This window comes from Anopheles coluzzii, chromosome 2 (genome assembly GCF_943734685.1).
Source record: "Anopheles coluzzii chromosome 2, AcolN3, whole genome shotgun sequence".
Lineage (NCBI taxonomy): Eukaryota > Metazoa > Arthropoda > Insecta > Diptera > Culicidae > Anopheles > Anopheles coluzzii.
In genome coordinates, this window is record NC_064670.1 from 93,811,066 (window position 1) to 93,829,666 (window position 18,601).

General features: G+C 45.6%; 3 protein-coding genes across 3 annotated transcripts; 2 read left to right on the forward strand and 1 right to left on the reverse strand.

Annotated features, from left to right (window-relative positions):
- Positions 1-1,972: 1,972 nt before the first annotated feature.
- LOC120948472 (uncharacterized) lies at positions 1,973-14,111 on the forward strand. The gene is given in 8 exon segments (XM_049611158.1): positions 1,973-2,049; positions 3,382-3,712; positions 3,795-4,715; positions 4,785-5,841; positions 5,916-6,334; positions 6,336-7,842; positions 9,097-9,337; positions 9,411-14,111. Coding segments are annotated over 8 exon segments (4,746 nt in total). The 3' UTR covers positions 9,604-14,111.
- A 353-nt stretch (positions 14,112-14,464) lies between these two features.
- LOC120948475 (protein lethal(2)essential for life-like) lies at positions 14,465-15,358 on the forward strand. Its single transcript, XM_040364843.2, has one exon. It carries the CDS (start codon positions 14,645-14,647, stop codon positions 15,263-15,265), a length of 621 nt encoding a protein of 206 aa, XP_040220777.2. The 5' UTR covers positions 14,465-14,644; the 3' UTR covers positions 15,266-15,358.
- Positions 15,359-17,578: 2,220 nt separating this feature from the next.
- LOC120948476 (protein lethal(2)essential for life-like) lies at positions 17,579-18,454 on the reverse strand. The gene has a single exon (XM_040364844.2). The coding sequence runs from the start codon at positions 18,282-18,284 to the stop codon at positions 17,664-17,666; it is 621 nt and encodes a 206-aa protein (XP_040220778.2). The 5' UTR covers positions 18,285-18,454; the 3' UTR covers positions 17,579-17,663.
- Between the last annotated feature and the right edge of the window lie 147 nt (positions 18,455-18,601).

An 18,601-nucleotide genomic window follows, 5' to 3' on the forward strand; every position in this document is an offset into this window, starting at 1 on the left:
TTTCAACGACAAAAGGGATTCGAAAGCTAGCTGGAAGGATTATGGCAACATCTTTCCTCGCATTTTAATCCCTTTCAAAGCCGAGTGTACAGCTAGGGTACGGCAGGAAGGAACATGGACCACGATTAAATTGTTCTTCTGCAAGGAAGGATGCAAAATCGCTACCATTTGGCTGCGCTGCTGTATTGCTGGCCGAATAGAGTGTGTGTATGCGTTGAATGTAAAGCTCCCGCAGAAGATATGTAAACTAATTTGAAATTACTTAGTTTGTGGAGTACCACTTAAGAACTTATTTCCACATTTATTAAATGATAAACACAATGATTATTAATGATGATAAACACAACGCTTTTACTAAAAGCGATTAAGCGAATGTATTGCCTATTTGTAAGCGCTCATATTCTGCCTTTAATTGTCGTTTTGTAAAAATATCACTCTTTTAAAATGTATTGTTCTGCACTCCAATTGTATGTTTTCGCACAAAAATGCCATTATCAAGCAAACATCAAACAGTGAGCACATTTATGTCTCTTCCTTGTGATTCTCCTCTTGAAACAAATGGGCCTTTTTTCGGCGCAATTGTTTTTTTTTCTCGAGGGATGATCAAATCCCCCAACGGCCAACGTGCTGGCCCATTCAACCAAGCTGCTGACCTACATTTCCTACCCAAACATGAAGCAGCACCGCAAAACGCAAAAATGAATTACCATCGCAGCGAAAGATAAATGTGCATGCCAACCGTACGTACGACAAACGCGACCAACGCGTTGTCGATGCCATTGCGTACGCGTGGAAAATTGCCAACGCACAGAAGCGCACAGAGCGAGACTTGTCCGGCGCTTCTTTGCACCCTCACTCCCCGTCCCCGTTTGCTCATTATTATTGTCCATTAGATACAGACGCTACGATTTGCCTATTGTCCCCAAAAACGAGACTATCACCGAATGTACAATTCCGGCACGCCGTAACGCGCAGCAAGACATGACAAATGATCTTGCCACGGTTCGGTGTTGGGCAAATCGGTCTCCCTGTGTCCCTATTAGACCGTGAGAATAGTGAATACGCATATTCGCTGGTCCCATTATGTGTGCACGGTACACGGTAATGGCGATGCAGTGAACGATCAATTCCATTCGTCGGCCCGAGTCGCTACACTATCGATCGATGGCCGATTCGTGCGTACAGGTTCTCTTTTGGTTTATTGTTCCACCAAACAGATTCATAAATACATTATTGTTTTGTACAATGGATATGGTTGATTCACCGAACACAGAACACAGGGAAAAAAACGAATTGCTGCATAATTGATTGATATTGTTAATAGCGATCTGAGATAATCAACACGATGATGAAAGGCTTGATTTAATCAAACGGCTTGCTGCGTTCGTTCGTGCTGTCAGCACAGTAATGATGCAATGTGATCTCATATATAAATAATCCACGCGAGAGTGAACCATGATCTGTATGCTGGTGCTGTGTTGCTATTTTTTAATGAAATATTATTATTTATCTGATTGGCAGCCTAATGGGAAGCGCCTAAAGTTATGCATAATTTAATTGTTTGTTCTAATTCCTAGTTCAGAAAAACGTAGCCATTTTCAAAAAAATCATTAAAAACAGTGTCATTAAAAACGAAAACAATATTTGCGTTACATTCGTTGGTTTTTCTTCTATAAACAAATACGTTAAATGATCGGCTTTTTTATTAGTTTGTAAGGATGTTGAAGCATCGCTAAAAGAGCCAAACCAAATTTGTACCTGTAGCGTAATCATTTTTGCCAATTCATCTACTTTTCATTTGTTTCTTTTCCTTTCTTCTCTTTCATTCATCGTGCTTGCATCCATCCATGTAAACTATTGGTAAAACATCAAACAAAACACGATCCGGACTAATTTGTTACATGCCGTTGCCCATTGAAATTGTCATACAACAAAACATAAACAAACGCACCATCACATTAAAAATGGTATTATGTTGCTGGATTTGATCCAAACGGTGCATGTCGATGTGTTCCATCCGAATCCTCAACCCAAATCTTACACCATACCGTAAATGATGGGGCATGTGTGTTTGACAAACAGGAAAAGCATTTTCCATTATGTACAAAGCTGGTAAGGTTTCCCTCTGAACTGTGACACCTACCCTTGTTGTTGTTGTTGTTGACGTTGTTTTTTTTTCATACCTATTGTTTGCATTACCCTTCACTTCTTCCTCGTCGATGTTTGACTAACGAGACTGTTGAACCCCTTGTTTCCATTTGCTGCAAATTGTCTATTCCTACAGTGACTTCAGTCTTCCTACCTTTGTTTTGTGTTCAAGGCACTTTCAATTGTGTCCAATTTTTCAACATTTATCACAACTCTCTTGTTCATGTTCTTGTTCTTACACAATTAAGCATATCAACCACTTTTATTCATTGCTAGTTTGTTACAATTTGTTATCCAGTGAACGCCTCCATCTTTCAATTATGAGAATGAAACACATTTGTTAAAATTCCTCAAATGATGCATGAACTACCCCAATGGACTATTGTTTGAAGCTTAAATAATGTATCTAGCTCAACGGCAAAGCTATTATGTTATGCAGATTGCATACCTTTAGGCGCTTTATCTTTCAGACGATCGCATGGCATGCAATCCACGAAACGCCTACAGGTATGCTATTTGCATTACAAATTATGTTTGCATTGTTGGAGTTTAAACCCTTTCCACAACGTTTTGGTAGCTTGCTGAGGAACGTTAGTTATTCCTGTAGTGATTCCGGTAAATTCCTATCGCTCGAATACTCCAATCACAAAAAATAATATTCACAATTGTCCGCTTTAAAATCACCAAACTTAAGATAGGCAGCAAGGAAACAGTATTTTTAGCCTCTTGCTTGTCTGAACACATCTTGCGTAGTTACAAATTTGTCTGATAAAGTTGCAATCCAACGTGACAGCCCATCAAATTGTTGCGCGGAAGACGAAACGGGATCCCTGCCCGTTTTGCAACTTATCTTCGTTCCGTCAAAAGTCTAGCACGCGATGTCCAAAAATGTAATTTCAACGAATTGTGAAGATGGTCTAATAGCACCAGTGCTTCTTAGTATTCCTTAACTTCGCTGCTATCTGTTTGTCTTTAGCTCGATCGATTCGTCCACTCGTTACTATCTACTGCTTCTGTTCGTTTGTTTTCGCTATCTCACTTACCCACTCTTTTGAATCTCTTCTTCGCGTCTTCCGATTTCCCCTTTGTCACCGATTTCGTTTGCTTTTACTACCACCCTGTCCACCCCGTTTTCTTCTCCCAAAATGTTCACTGTATACCCTTCCTTGTGTGTTGTACGCTGTAACGCATTCCCCTTTAAGCCCCATTTTTGTCGTTTGCTTCACCTTCCAGTGCACCCAAAACGACGAAACCGTGGATGAGCAGCTCGAAGCTAAACTGCCGCGGCGGCAACTCGCCCGGCCCGCTGGAGGCCATCTTCTTCGGGCCGCAGGTCGGCAGCGGTGCCAAATGTGGCGGTGGGTCGGCCGGCCGGCTACTGCACGCTCGGAACGTTCACAAAGAAATCTGTGCCTTGCTGCTGGGGGCGCTGGAATCGCTCCGCCTGTCGCTGCAGGAGTTCTGCACCGTACTGCCCCACCAGTGGACAGCGCTGACCGGCTCGACGCCCCTGTCCAATCTCGACACCGAGCAAAGACTGAGGAAGCTGTCCGATTCGGCAAAGGTAGGCAAAGGTCCCGCAGGATCACAAAAACCATATTTTAGAGATCCGTAACCGTCCAATTTTCCGATTGTTTTACTTGCAGCTCCTAGACACTGAGGATGATCTGGCCGCACGGGCCAACTCGGACATTGCGCAGCTTTGCGCCGAGTGTATACTGTACTGGCGGCGGGTACTATCGGCTGCCACGCAGCCGGCCGTACATGGACTGCTGGCAAAGAAGCACCATACGCTGCGTGTGCGACGCTTTGCCGAAGGGTTCTTCGTGATCGATAACCCCAGACATTTGGCCAGTGGATGTTACGATTCGAACTACCAGAACTACGTCTCGATCTGCGAGATGGCTCGACGGTCGCGCTATCTGTCCTCCTTGCCGCCGCTGCCCGTGCACTGTACACCGCTCGACGGGGACGCCAACTCGTTGCCGCTCATCTTTGAGGATCGTTACACCGACGCGAACGAGTACGGCAAGCGCAGATCGGGCAGTGAGCCTCACCTCAACGGGACCGGTGCGCTGGCATCCGCCAGCAGTACCGGAACGCTGGTGAAACCCGCCAAGCAGCATCACCACCCGAACAAGATCGCCCCGATCGTGACCAACACCAGCAAAGAATGCTCCTGTGGCATCGCGACCTGCTACGTCGAGCCAGTGCCCAAGATTTGTGGCAGCTACATGGGCATCATGACGCCCCGGTATGCGCTCGGGGGCGATATTCTGCAGGCGAGCCTTACCATCACACCGGCCGCTGCTGCCTCCCAGAACGGGCTCTGTCCCAAGGCACTGTCGCGCCACTCCGTCTCGACGCTGCTCGATCCTGTCCCGCTGGCGGAGGTGTGCCCGTGGGATCAGCAGTTCAAGGGCATCTACACCGAGCGCGGCCCGTCGAGTGGTCTGGCCGGTGGTACCCTTCCGACGCGTCACAGCAAATCGCTCGATCAGCTAGAAATACAACCGAACGCTAACTCGGCATCGCTACCGCGGCAACATCTACACGGTACGGCAACGGTGACCAACTACAATGGTTACGGGACGCAACAACACCAACAACAACCACCACAGCAACATCTTCAACAGCAGCAGCAACAGGTAGGACCTCCACTTCATCATCAGCCGCAGCAACGGCAACCGATGATGTACCAACATCCCGGACAGCAAACCCAGCAACAGCTGGCTGGCGGCATAGCGCTACTTCAGACACTTCCCAAGTCGAAACCCAAGAACCCGGTCCAGGCGGAAGATCTGCTGAAGAACATCAACGAGTTTCGCGAGAAGTACAAGAACCCGGGCGATCCGCGCAAGATGATCCATGCCGGTGGTACCGCCACCCACAACCCTACCTACGATCTGCAGCAAGACGCACTCGGCATGTCGGCGCTGCTGAACGGGTACGCCAAACCCACCACCACCGGTGACTATCGGCACGAGCTGAAGCAGTCGCAGCAGGGGATGCACAACGCGCCCCACCACAACAACCACCGTGACCAGGGCCATGGGGGTGGTCCGATCGGTTCCACGCCGGCGGGCAGCTACTACAACTCGCTGCCCAAGGGCGCCGGCATGGGAGCGCCCCGGAGTTCCTTCCCGCCGGTACGTAGCAAAAAGCAGCAACAGTCCAGCTCCACCTCGCTACCCACCAAGTCGGCCTCGAACACGATCCCACGCAGCAACTCGTCCCAGCAGCTGCGCCAAAGCACCCAGAACGGTGCCCAATCGGGTGGGGCCGGCGGTACGGTGAACAGTGCCACCCTGCCGCACCGTTCGGTGGAGTTTTCCCGCATTCGTGTGGCCGACTTTAAGCAGCTCGTGCACGGGCAGCAGCAGCGACGGAGCACTTCCAACGGTAGCACGCACAAGATTGGTGGCCCTGGCAGCGGCAGTGCGGGGACGAATGTGGGACGAGATTCGAGCAGCTCGGCTACGAGTCCGGAAATTACCCCGCGCACACGCAACAAGCAGCGCCGGCTGCTTTCGTCCGCCAGCGTCCCGTTTCAGTTGGAAAATCTGGAGCTCGAACCGGTGGGCGATGCGGTGCCGGGTGTCGCCGGCGTTGTGACCGGAGCGGGCGGGTTTAGCGAGAGTCTTCCGAATCTTGCACCTCCGCCGGCCGCTTTCGCTAGCGATTCACCGCCCGGTCCGGTAGGGGGCGCTACCTTCCTGCTTAGAAGGCGCCACTCAAGCAGCGAGTCCACCTCTTCGCTCAGTGAGCAGTCCGGGTGGGTTTCGAGCCGTCGCAGCACGGGACCCTCCAGCCCGGACACGTTGCGCAACGATCAGCGCGTGGTGAACGGGGAGCAGCTGCGCAAGCGCTTGCTGAAGCTGTTGAACGAGCAGCCTCGCTTGGTCGCGAATCGCAAGAACAGCACACCGTCCTCGACGACCGAGTTCTTCGCGCGCAGCAATCAGAGCTCGATGAAGTCCAAGTCGAGCTACGCGCCGGGCGATATGATCCGCGGCGCTTCGGTGCAGACGGAAAACTGGAACAACCTCGAGAAGGAGTGGAACGATACGCGAGCCCGTGCGCTAACCAGCGCGGCAAGCGGTCCGTACGGGATGGTCAGTGGAAAGCGTGCTCCCGAGCCGGCGGAAACGACGGCCCGGGAAGGTATCAGCACGGCCGACATAAAGCCACCGCGGCGCACGAACAAGAAGGAAAAATCCAAATCCGACTTCGATCTTGCCCACATCTCGGACTACGTGTTCGATGATTTGCGACTGCTGCCGCCACAACAGTTCCGGGACGTACCGCCGCCGCCGGATGAGTTCCGCGATCCTCCCTCGTTCGTGGACGACGGTTCGAGCAAGCGCGCTAAGGATGGAGCGAAAAAGCAAGCTGCACCCGTGCTGCCTCCTCCCTCCAACATTCCTTCCCAGCCCGAGCGTCAGAAGATTGCGAAAGAGGAGCAAAAGCAGCAGCCTGTGCCACCGATCCCGCAACAACAGACACAACAGCGCCAACAGATCCAGTATTACGCCACGCTGCCGAAAAGCCATCCGCCGGTACCGATGACTCCGCTGTCCGTCATATTTCAGCCGCAGATCATTACGGCACCTCAGCCCCAGCAACACTATGCCACTCCCCAGGCTCTAATGCAGCAGCAGCAGCAGCAGCAGCAACAGCAGCAGCATCATTACAGCAAACCACTGAACAATCAGGCCTACATGGGACCGGGCTCGACGCAGCCCACACCAAAGCCCAAGTGCGAGGTACAGGCGATCGATAACCCACTCTACCACATCTACGAGGTGGTAAAGACGCCCCGTCCCGTCATGAAATCGCAAAGCTCGAACGAACTGGCCGCCATTGCAAAGTGTGCCGAAACGCTGAACAACGCGAACGCCTCCAACCTGTGCACCGTGGCCGTGGCAACGCAGATGCAGCAGGCCCACCAAGCACCGATCCTACACAACGGCAAGGCACAGTACGGACAGGCGACGATGGCGTCCACGGTCGAGCGGAAAGCGTCGGTACGCGAAACACCGCCAACACAACCGCAACCGACCGTTGAGCCGACCGTCGGGACCGTCGGGTCGGTACGGCGCAAGGTACCCGAGCCCGACGACGACCTGGACGAGGAGAGCCCGGACCGCAAGCGGGTCGATCCGCCGATGCAGCTGCTCGAGTTCGAAAAGTGCCGCGAAGAGTTCCGGAAGCAGATCAACTACTCCGGCTCGATCTATTCCGATTTCCAGAAGATGGCATCGGAGATGCCGTACTTTCACATCGCGGACGAGTTTCGCGCCTTCTCGCCGGCAGGGCTGCATCTGGTGATCTGTGTGCACGGGCTGGACGGTAACTCGGCTGATTTGAGGCTGGTGCGCACCTACCTGGAGCTCGGGCTGCCCGGTACGCATCTGGAGTTTCTGATGTCGGAACGGAACCAGGGCGATACGTTCTCCGACTTCGACACGATGACCGATCGGCTGGTGGCGGAGGTCCTGTACCACATCGAAACATATCAGCTCAACCCGAGCCGCATCTCGTTCGTGGCCCACTCGCTTGGCACTATCATAGTGCGGTCGGCGCTGGCACGCCCCCAGATGCGGCCGCTGCTGTCCCGGCTGCACACGTTCCTGTCACTGTCCGGGCCACATCTCGGCACGCTGTACAACTCGAGCGGGCTGGTCAATATGGGTGAGTGGTGGGAGACGTTCGTTTTATGTATCTGCAGCAGTGACTTGAGGCGAAAGAACTCCGCAGGAGCGAAAGCCTCTCTAAACCATACTAACAACAACATCTGCAGCAGTGATGGGAAAAATGAAGATTTCGTCGGAATCGATTTCGGCTAGCTCCGAAGTTTTCTGGAATCGATTCCGGATTCCGGAGTAGGTCCGAAATCAGTTTCCGGAATCGATTCCGGAATCGGCTCCGGAATTGGTTCCTGAATCAGCTCCGGAATTGGTTCCGGAATCAGCTTCGGAATTGGTTCCGGAATCGGCTCCGGAATTGGTTCCGTAATCGACTCCGGAATCGGCTTCGGAATCGAAATTTGCTTCGGAATCGGAATCGGAATTTGCTTCGGAATCGGAATCGGAATCGGCTCCGGATACAGAAGCAGCTCCGGATACAGAAGCAGCTCCGGAATCAAAATCAGCTCCGGAATCGGAATCGGTTCCGGAATCGGCTCCGGAATCAAAATCGGCTCCGACATGGTAATTGACTCCGAAATCAGAATTTGCTTCGAAACGGAGTCGGTTTCGGCATCTTCATAGGAGTAGGCGTTTGGGTCCAATAATGTTACGTGTTGCTAGCGGCAAAGAATCAAAATTTACTTGTAAATGATCTATTCACATGGAGATTCCCGGACTTATTTCGCTTCCCACGCTTCTTATTTCAATTCAAAAACTAATTCTCATTCCGGGGCTAACTCCATTTCTGGAGTCAAGCCTGATTCCGTTATCGGAGCAAATTGCGATTCCCAGGTCGATTCTGATTTCGGAGACGATTCTGATTCCAGAGCCGATTTCGATCCTGGAATCGATTCCGGAGCCGAATCCGGAATTGATTCCGGAGTCGTCTCCGTAATCGGCTCCGGATTCAACTCCAAAATCGGCTCCGGAACCAACTCCGGAATTGGCTCCGAATTCAACTCCGGAATCGGCTCCACAACTAACTCCGGAATCGGCTCCGGAACTAACTCCGGAATCGGCTTCGGAATCGGCTCCGGAATTGATTCCGAACATGGAATCGGAATCGGGTAGGTTCGATTCCGAGCTCCCACCACTAATCTGCAGCTAGATCACGTATCCATTTCACTAGCGACATCTAGTGGGAAATTTGTGTGCCGCTGTAAAACAACTCGTGCATATTGAGTAGTACATTGTATTGTAGCGTAACTATTCGCAGTTCATGGGCCAAATTTATATTTTATGTTTTCCCTATTCGCAGGTATGTGGTTTATGCAAAAGTGGAAAAAGTCCGGCTCGCTGCTGCAGCTGTGCTTGCGCGATGCAGCCGATCCACGCCAAAGCTTCCTCTATCGGTTGAGCCAGCGAAGCACGCTGCACCACTTCAAGAACGTGCTGCTCTGCGGATCGTCCCAGGATCGGTACGTGCCACCGCATTCGGCCCGTCTAGAGCTATGCAAGGCGGCCGTCCGTGATCAGTCGAACCTTGGGATCGTCTATCGGTAAGAAAAGCACGTTCGCTTGAACGGAACCCATCCGACTAAACTTAACCTACGTGCGTTCGGTACTTTGCAGTGAAATGGTGCACAACATCATTGCACCGATGCTGGCCAGACAGGATCTAACGCTCGCCCGGTTCGATGTGCACCATGCGCTACCACACACGGCCAATGCGCTGATCGGTCGGGCGGCTCACATAGCCGTGCTCGATTCGGAGCTGTTCATCGAGAAGTTCCTGCTGGTGGCGGGTTTGAAGTATTTCAGCTAGCCACTGAACGTAAGCAGCCGATGACGAAACGGAACATCCGTTCGAAGGGGATAAAGGATAGTAGGGGACTTGAAACAAGAGACACAAATTACAATTTTACGACACGAATGGCAGTAACGTACAGTTCATTCGTTGAACTCTGCGAATGACAAAGGAACGAAATCATTTTTACCCAACATAAAACAAAACAAGGTGTTAGGATGTGTAAGAACGTGAAATGGTGTGTGAACATTTAACAAAACTACTTTTTTAATTACTCGGTACTCGGCAGTCAAAATATAGCTTAAGTTAAGTATGTCGTAAGTGAAACGCAAGATACGAAACGACAAAAGGGATTAAGCAGCAAAACTTACGGGCAGCAACACAAAAGCAAAACACACCTGAGAACGATTTAAAAATCAATCAACAGGGTTAGAATAGCGCTGCAACGATGCAACGGGTTAATGTTACACGAAGTAAACTGTTGAACTTGATTACTCAGTACATAAGAAGAGTCTGCAGAAGCGAAAAAAAAACGGATTATAAAATGTTTAAAATGCAGCCAATACAAATCATTCTTTATCACTGCCGCCAAATCGTTTCGAAGGAAAGGGAACACTCATTCCCTGCATTGAGTACAGGCCAAATGATGGTGTGAAGTTTTATATTGCAAAGTGCATTTCTTTTCTTTAAGGTTTATTTTCTGTTATTAAATTTGTGTGTTTTATGAATGGACCAGTGTGAACAAATTGAACAACAGATCAAAACCAATCAACCATACAAATCTACGATTAGAGATAAGTGGTGTCTATCAGTGGCATATACAGTGTGTGTGTTTAGAAACGGAAATCAAATTAAAATAACAAAACAAAAATGAAAGTAAAATCAAACGTAGCACAAAAGGAAGAAGATAGGAACAAAGGCAAAAATCATCTTTCTCCATTACTTATTACCGTCTTTCTCTGTCCTACCAACTGATTCCCTGTTTGCTCTTTCCCTCTTAAACCCCTCTCTCATACAAAAACTCTGACACAACAATGCGGAACACATGCGAAAATTGAGACTGAATTAGTTTCGATACTTAAACGATACTGCTTTCTTTAGCTGATTCCTTCGCATTAAGACAGTTTCAGGATGGCAGGCCGAGCCCTTAGGGAGCGCGATGAACTTTTTACTTTAGATAGATGAACGTAGTAAAGTGTTTTAAAGATATTAAAGTATAGCGCTCTCCTCAAACAATGAATTAAAGCAGGATGGTGCAAAATTGACAAAAAATAACTTGCTATTAGCCATACTTCGGAACGATATTTCAAAACGGAAGATAATGTGTATGTTCAGCAAATAGGCAAGTACGATTGTGGTGGGTAACATTAAGCAAAAAAAAAAACACGTAATCAAACACTTGCACTAGGTTAGATTAATATCATCGAGTACAGGGACATACTGAAAGACACACACTATCTTTACTTTACACGAAAAAAGAGGGAAAGAAATTAAAAGTTGAATGATGGAGAATGGAGCATAGTTATAAGATAGAAATTTGTATGTTTTTTTCGAATATTTTTATATTTGTATGTTTGTTTTTATTTTTCTAAATCAGCGGGTATTGGATCTAGATAACTGCTATAAACATAACAAAGATGGACAACACTACCACAACACTAGTTTGTTAAGCAGTTTGCCTAACTTTGCCACTCCAATCGGCTGCACTATGAACTTCAATCAAAAGCAGCCTGCGAGGTATGCAATGTGCACGACATGAGGATAAGCATTGCTTTGCACATCAAATCTTCAATCAATTTGAGTTGCTGCTTACTTGTCTTTTTGAAACGCAACATCAGACGGTTTTTCTTGCATTGTGTTCATCGTACTGCGTAAACGTAATCGGAGAAATATTAAAAGAAAAGAAAAACGGAAAAGCCCCGAAAGAATCCCAAACATGCTGAGATGGAATACTTTTTAAATAGATGGCTGTAAACTCTCACGTATGTAGGTGTATCGTTTTTAGTTATTGCCAGTTTTGTATATTGTCATGATATAGATGAAATAGTCAATTATACGATAATTAGTGTGCAGAAGGAGTAATGCAAAAAGCCATACCGAACGAAAGACATGATTGATGCAATGAAAGGAAGCGATTTGTGATCTGTATGAAAATGGTAAAGGAAAGTTTAAAGGAAAAGTCTGTTTCTTTTTCTTTCTTTTGTTTAGAACGCTACTGTGTACTACTTTCGTGGTATTTTGTATAAGCGTAGAATACACATAAACACCAATTTCATACCAAAAATAAACCATAAAAGAAAATAATGGCGCAGCAGATATACGAATGAGTAAGGAAAAGGAAAGTTGATAAACGTTGGTTAGCATAAGGGAAAATAATTTGAAAAGAAAATGATTAACCCAAAACAAATTCACAAACGGATTTGGGTTATTGTACGGATGAAACTGAAAGTAGAAAATGTAAGAGTAGCTGAATGGGAAATGGTAAGAATATTAAAAGCTATAGTATAATTGTTTTCGACAGGATTGCAAACCAAAGGAATAGTGACCAAAGATGATAGAATGAACCAACAACAACAAAATATTAACAAACGCACAGAAACACAAACTCCTAACACGAAAAGGTTGCAAGCCATGTTAAACGATGGGTTTCGAGAACGATTGCTGGGAGAGGATGAAGGAGGGAGGAGGTGCGAGGAATGAGGGGGAACTTTTCAATCAAGATAAGATAGCTACCCCCTTCTACCACCCTGTTAAAGGACGTTGATGTGTTGGAAATGATGGAATTGTTATTGTTCGTGTGAAAGACCTGGACAGAAATTGACTCTATTGCTCGGTTCGGCTACCACGCATGTATACCGCATGCGTTTCCCATTTATATTTTCTATCACCTATGTACTGTTGAGCGTTTACAAAAAGAAAACTGTTGGAATCATATAGTGCGTGTTGATTAATAGTGATTTGATAGCGGATTGTTCTTAAGCATTAAAGCAATGCTGGAAGCTATTCTATGCAATACTCCCAATAGGATTGAATTATTTGAAAATCCTGAAATGCAAACCTGCCGAGTGGTAGTCTTGTTAGATGAACCTAATAAGCTAGTTTCGTTAAATAACGCTACATGCCATGCGGTTTGCATATCTTTAGGCGTGAAATAGCGTATAAAGATCTGTACAGCCGTTGGCATGGTTACAACGCTAGCAAGGCTGTACAGCCGTTAGTAAGGCTGTTGTTTCTCTTCTGCCTCAGGCCTACTTACACTTGGCTATGATTGCCCGACTTTCCTGTTTCAGTTCCACTCACAATTTCAGGATCATGCAAGTTATGACCCACTATCCCTTCCATTTTAATTGTGCCGTGACACATCCAAACAAATTGACGGTCAATACATTTCAGGAATGTTACAATGCATGGATCTAGCTGGGGATTTGAAACGCAATAACAGTGATGTGATCTGAACATGGGCGATAAGGGCAATCCAGGTTACGGTTAAGCGGAAGTGATGATTAGTCTATTTGCGGTTGGTATTGAGCATGAGCATTGAGACCAGTTGCGAGCACAAAACGATGGTTGAAAAATAAACAAAAAAGTATAAATATAAATGCAGCGGCAGTGATGGTGGGATATGCAGTATAGTGAAGGAATATTTAACAAAATAAAAGAAAACACAATCCTCCATACACAGTAACGAAGCTAACCATGATATTATAAAATCAAGTTTTATGAAGCTAAACAACCACAATAGATGAGAGAAAAAAGGAAAACCTATAATCAAACAAATAGAGCGTAAAACCAAATAGAACTCACAACCTATTTAACGTAACGGAACTAAACTAAAAGAAATGTGACCCACTAACCACACTCAGTAGCAAAATGGAAAAATATAGTTAACTAGAAGAAAACCAGATGAAGCGAATGAAATAACATTTATAAAACGCGAAAAGACACAAATGAGAAAACGAAAATACACAAACGAAGGGTGGGTTGTACAATTGTTCTTAAGTTGGGAAAGTACATTTAAAGAATCGTAAACACATAAAACCCAAGATAAAACAAACTCATTACACACTAAACAGAAAACAAATGACATAGATAAAAGTTACATTAACCATCGTAGAAAAATGCAGTAAGGTATCGACAAAAATTTGATTGAAAATTATTTAGGTTTTTCAAAATCGTAACGTTATTGAACCTGTTTATTGTTTATTGTTCTACCAAACCTGGAATTAAAAGCTTACATAGGTAAATGGAACACCAAGACAAACAAAACCAAAAACACCCAGGAAAGTCCTTTAGTTCAGCGATAATAAAGAAACAAAAATCGGAGAGCTTGTAACTAATCAAATCAAACAGGACTGCACCAAAAAAAAAGAGCGTGGGAATTGGCAAAGAAAAACGAGCAACAGAATGCAGCGATGGGCGAAGCATGGCAAAAGTATGAAGCTGCTAGATTTCATTTATCATACAGGTAGATGCGAACCTTGTGTTAAGACAAATGAGACAAAAATAAAACTTTATTCAAAAAAGTACCATGTGTCAATGCGTAAAATAGGTTATTTTTGAGAAAAACCGATGACATTAGTGATAGTAACAGTAGAAGCAAAGGCATGATTTTAGAATCTTTTCATTAATTAGTTTTCATCAACACAGTAGCTTCAGAGAAAAAAAGAACATTCTACAATTTACCAGCAATTTCTAGCAATTTCGATTTACAACAAACTCACCACTTTCGACCTCTGAGTCACCCTGTAGCCCATCGCTCAACTCACCATTCATCGCGATGAACTCATCTGCTCACACTCGCTCGCTCTTTCTGGGCAGTTCGAGAACTCTCCGGCCTGTTCGAGAGAGAAACGCTCTCAAGTATATAATCGGCGGCGAGAGCGTGCAGTGTCATCAGTTTGAATACAACAAAGCGCCAAAGCTAATCTAACTGCCAAAGCGAATCACAAAAGCGTATCCTTGCGACTCTCGTCAAAAGAAAAGTCGAACTCTGTCGAACCAAGTGAAAGTGGAATTCATCGTACTGCTGCGTGTTTCTTGTTGAGCGATTCGAGCAAAAATGTCGATCGTACCGATTTTCTTCCGCAACTGGTGGGACGACGAATGGGACCGTCCGCTGTGGAACTCCCGCCTGCTGGACCAACACTTCGGTGGCGGTGTGACCGCGGATGACCTTCTGAACGCTATGGCTTCGGTGGGCGATCGTCGACTGCAGCCGCGCCATCATCATCACCATCTGAACCACCGATACAGCCGTCCATGGCACAGCTCGTGTTTGGCCACGAAAAAGGACAGCGGATCGACGGTGAACGTTACGGGAGACAAGTTCCAGATTAACCTCGATGTGCAGCAGTTCTCGCCGGAGGAGATCTCGGTGAAGTACGTGGACAAATCGATCGTGGTGGAGGGCAAGCACGAGGAGAAGCAGGACGAGCATGGCTACATCTCGCGCCACTTTGTGCGTCGGTACGTGCTTCCCGATGGCCACAATGAGAGCGATATTGTGTCGTCGCTGTCGTCGGATGGCATTCTGACGATTACGTGTCCGCGCAAGGAGCTGGAACAGAAGAAACCGGAGCGTGCCATTCCAATCACCCACACTGGCCAACCGGCGAAGAAGCTGGCGGCCGCTGGGGACGCTGAGCCGGCCAAGAAGAATGGAGAGAAGATGGAATCATAAGCTGATCTCAACATTGCCATTTTATTTTATTTCATCGTTAAGCGTTAAGTTATTCGTCGTGTGATTAATAAAGTATTATGTTCGTTTCTTAAATATGTTTGAGCATTTTTACTGTAGGATTATTCAAAGCATCCGAAATCCGCTATAAGCTGGAACGAACTGCGGCTTGTCAGTTGACGGTATAAACTACATTTAATGATAATCTGTTTTTTTTTATTCTTATTTCGTTATAAAGAAAAACTTCTTGAGATTTCAAGCAATTACATATCAAGCAATAATAGGAAATATATTTTTTTCATCATGTTCATAATACTTTAGCAAAAGTGTAAAAACAGGGTTGTTTAAACAAGCATTTTAAAGAAACTATGTTTTTTAAATTTTTAATCAATGATTCTCAAACTTAGAAAACATAAAATAAATCGTAAAATGCTGGAAATGTTCGTGTTTCCTTAGAACACTTTTTTCCTTTTAGTGTGTATGCCTTGATTAATTATTTGGAGTACTGTCCCGATGTCACCACTTGCTCTTTTTTTCACTTATAACTTTAGATAATGATGATGATGATGATAATGGTTCTACGCTCTCCCCTCACAGGTTCGAGAAGAACAAAATTTCTTTAGAGATTATGATATATTATCATATTTATATAAAAATACAGTTTCTTTTCTACAACTTATCATAAAACATAAACTTGGTTTGCTATATTCTTCACCTATATTAATTAGAAGTGAATAAATGACGATGTATGGCTTTTACAATGCCTTTTTTATTGATGCATTATAAACGATCACTGAAGTATATCGAGCTAGTGATGTGCAGGGCGACTCCGCACCTATATGGTTGGAGCCATCCGTAAGCGACCCACAGTCGTTCGTCGTTAAAAGTAAGTTCAAGGCTTGACCCGAATTCGTAACACCAATGGACAAACGGTGTCGCTTATGCTTTCATGCACCTAGAGATCCTAGAGTTTAACAAATTCGTTACATCCAATGGACAAATTCGGTTCCGACTTAAATCTAACGCACCCGCTGTACCTGCGGGTCGGAATCGATTACAACAGATTCACGTGTAACTGTGAGTCGAGTCGTAAGAAGAAGCGTTTAACCCCCCTCTACATCGTACACCAAATGCATTTCGTTGGGTAAGTGCTGACTCACAATACTGGTCATTGACCTAAGCAAGCGGTGCGAGTAAATTTAACCTGCACTTTCTCGAGCAGTTCGACGGCTGCTTTGTAGTGTAAGACGTGTTCTATTGTATTTCATTTTAGTCTCGACTATTATACATGTGTTAAAAGACCTAAGAAATTGAATGAAAAAAAAAATATTTATTTATTTGAAAGAAATTTAATTCAAGACGGCCCAAAACGTATGCTCAGTCAAACGCAAAAAACTTATTTGGCACTACATAGGGGAAGACAGATAAAGACGGACACGTTAATGAAAATGGTAAAATTTGGGGATATAGAAATACAACGATCATGGAAATGTACATACTTTATCTTAAATTCGTGTTTTATCAGAAAATGTGTTGATACTTTTAATTTTTTATCCACTTTTATGTTTTTTTTCCTGACTGAAAAACATGTTTTTTCGTAAAATTTTACAATCAGGTAAGACGAACACTTGACATAGGAATGATGAGACAGCATGAAGGATAAGATGGACACTTGTAGAAAACGTTGGATATTGAAAAGGTTTATGATATATTAACATATCGCATTGCTTTCCACGTCCTGGTACATACATAAACCAATTCTTAGCCAATGACAACGACGGTTCATTCAGCCGTGAATTTAGGAATTGTAAGCTTGCAACATATCGTTGAATGCAGAATCTAAGACATTTTTTTAAATATCGGGCACTAACAGCAGACAGCTTCTCCAGCTTACAGAACAAAGAACAGTCTAGAACTTCCCTTTAGGAAATTAAACCACGGAAAGTCCGGGAACCCCAGCATTTTTAAGGAACATGTTAATAGGTGAAGTCATTTTTTCCATTCTAGATTGAACTTTTTGATACCTGTAATGTGTTGTTTTACTTTCAGTTTAGATGCTGTAATGTTGAACTATTCGAAAATTGCATTTTTCATGCATTTATGAGAAGTGTCCATCTTTACCTACTTTCTCCTAATTCTAAGAAAAGGATGCTTTAATGGTCGAGAAATTTTATTCTACCAAAGAACAAAAAGAGGTAAATATCAATGAAGTTAAAGTAGTATTTACATTTTTTTTTCAAACCTAATATTTCAACATTTTTATTTATTTTATATATTTTCGGATCCTCTACTTAGCAAACATTAATTCACGTCAAATTGTTTTGGATGTATAACTTAATTTATTATTCTTAACGAGTAATTATGCATAGTACAGGTAATGCTTTCTTTGATAAATGCAGACTTATGATTCCATCTTCTCTCCATTCTTCTTGGCCGGCTCAGCGTCCCCAGCGGCCGCCAGCTTCTTCGCCGGCTGGCCAGTGTGGGTGATTGGAATGGCGCGCTCCGGTTTCTTCTGTTCCAGCTCCTTGCGCGGACACGTAATCGTCAGAATGCCATCCGACGACAGCGACGACACAATATCGCTCTCATTGTGGCCATCGGGAAGCACGTACCGACGCACAAAGTGGCGCGAGATGTAGCCATGCTCGTCCTGCTTCTCCTCGTGCTTGCCCTCCACCACGATCGATTTGTCCACGTACTTCACCGAGATCTCCTCCGGCGAGAACTGCTGCACATCGAGGTTAATCTGAAACTTGTCTCCCGTAACGTTCACCGTCGATCCGCTGTCCTTTTTCGTGGCCAAACAGGAGCTGTGCCATGGACGGCTGTATCGGTGGTTCAGATGGTGATGATGATGGCGCGGCTGCAGTCGACGATCGCCCACCGAAGCCATAGCGTTCAGAAGGTCATCCGCGGTCACACCGCCACCGAAGTGTTGGTCCAGCAGACGGGAGTTCCACAGCGGACGGTCCCATTCGTCGTCCCACCAGTTGCGGAAGAAAATCGGTACGATCGACATTTTTGCTCTAATTGCTCAACAAGGAACACACAGTACGATGAATTTCACTTTCACTTGGTTCGATAGAGTTCGACTTTTCTTTTGACGAAAGTCGCAAGGATACGCTTTTGTGATTCGCTTTGGCAGTTGGATTGGCTTTGGCGCTTTGTTGTATTCAAACTGATGACACTGCACGCTCTCGCCGCCGTTTATATACTTGAGAGCGTTTCTCTCTCGAACAGGCCGGAGAGTTCTCGAACTGCCCAGAAAGAGCGAGCGAGTGTGAGCAGATGAGTTCATCGCGATGAATGGTGAGTTGAGCGATGGGCTACAGGGTG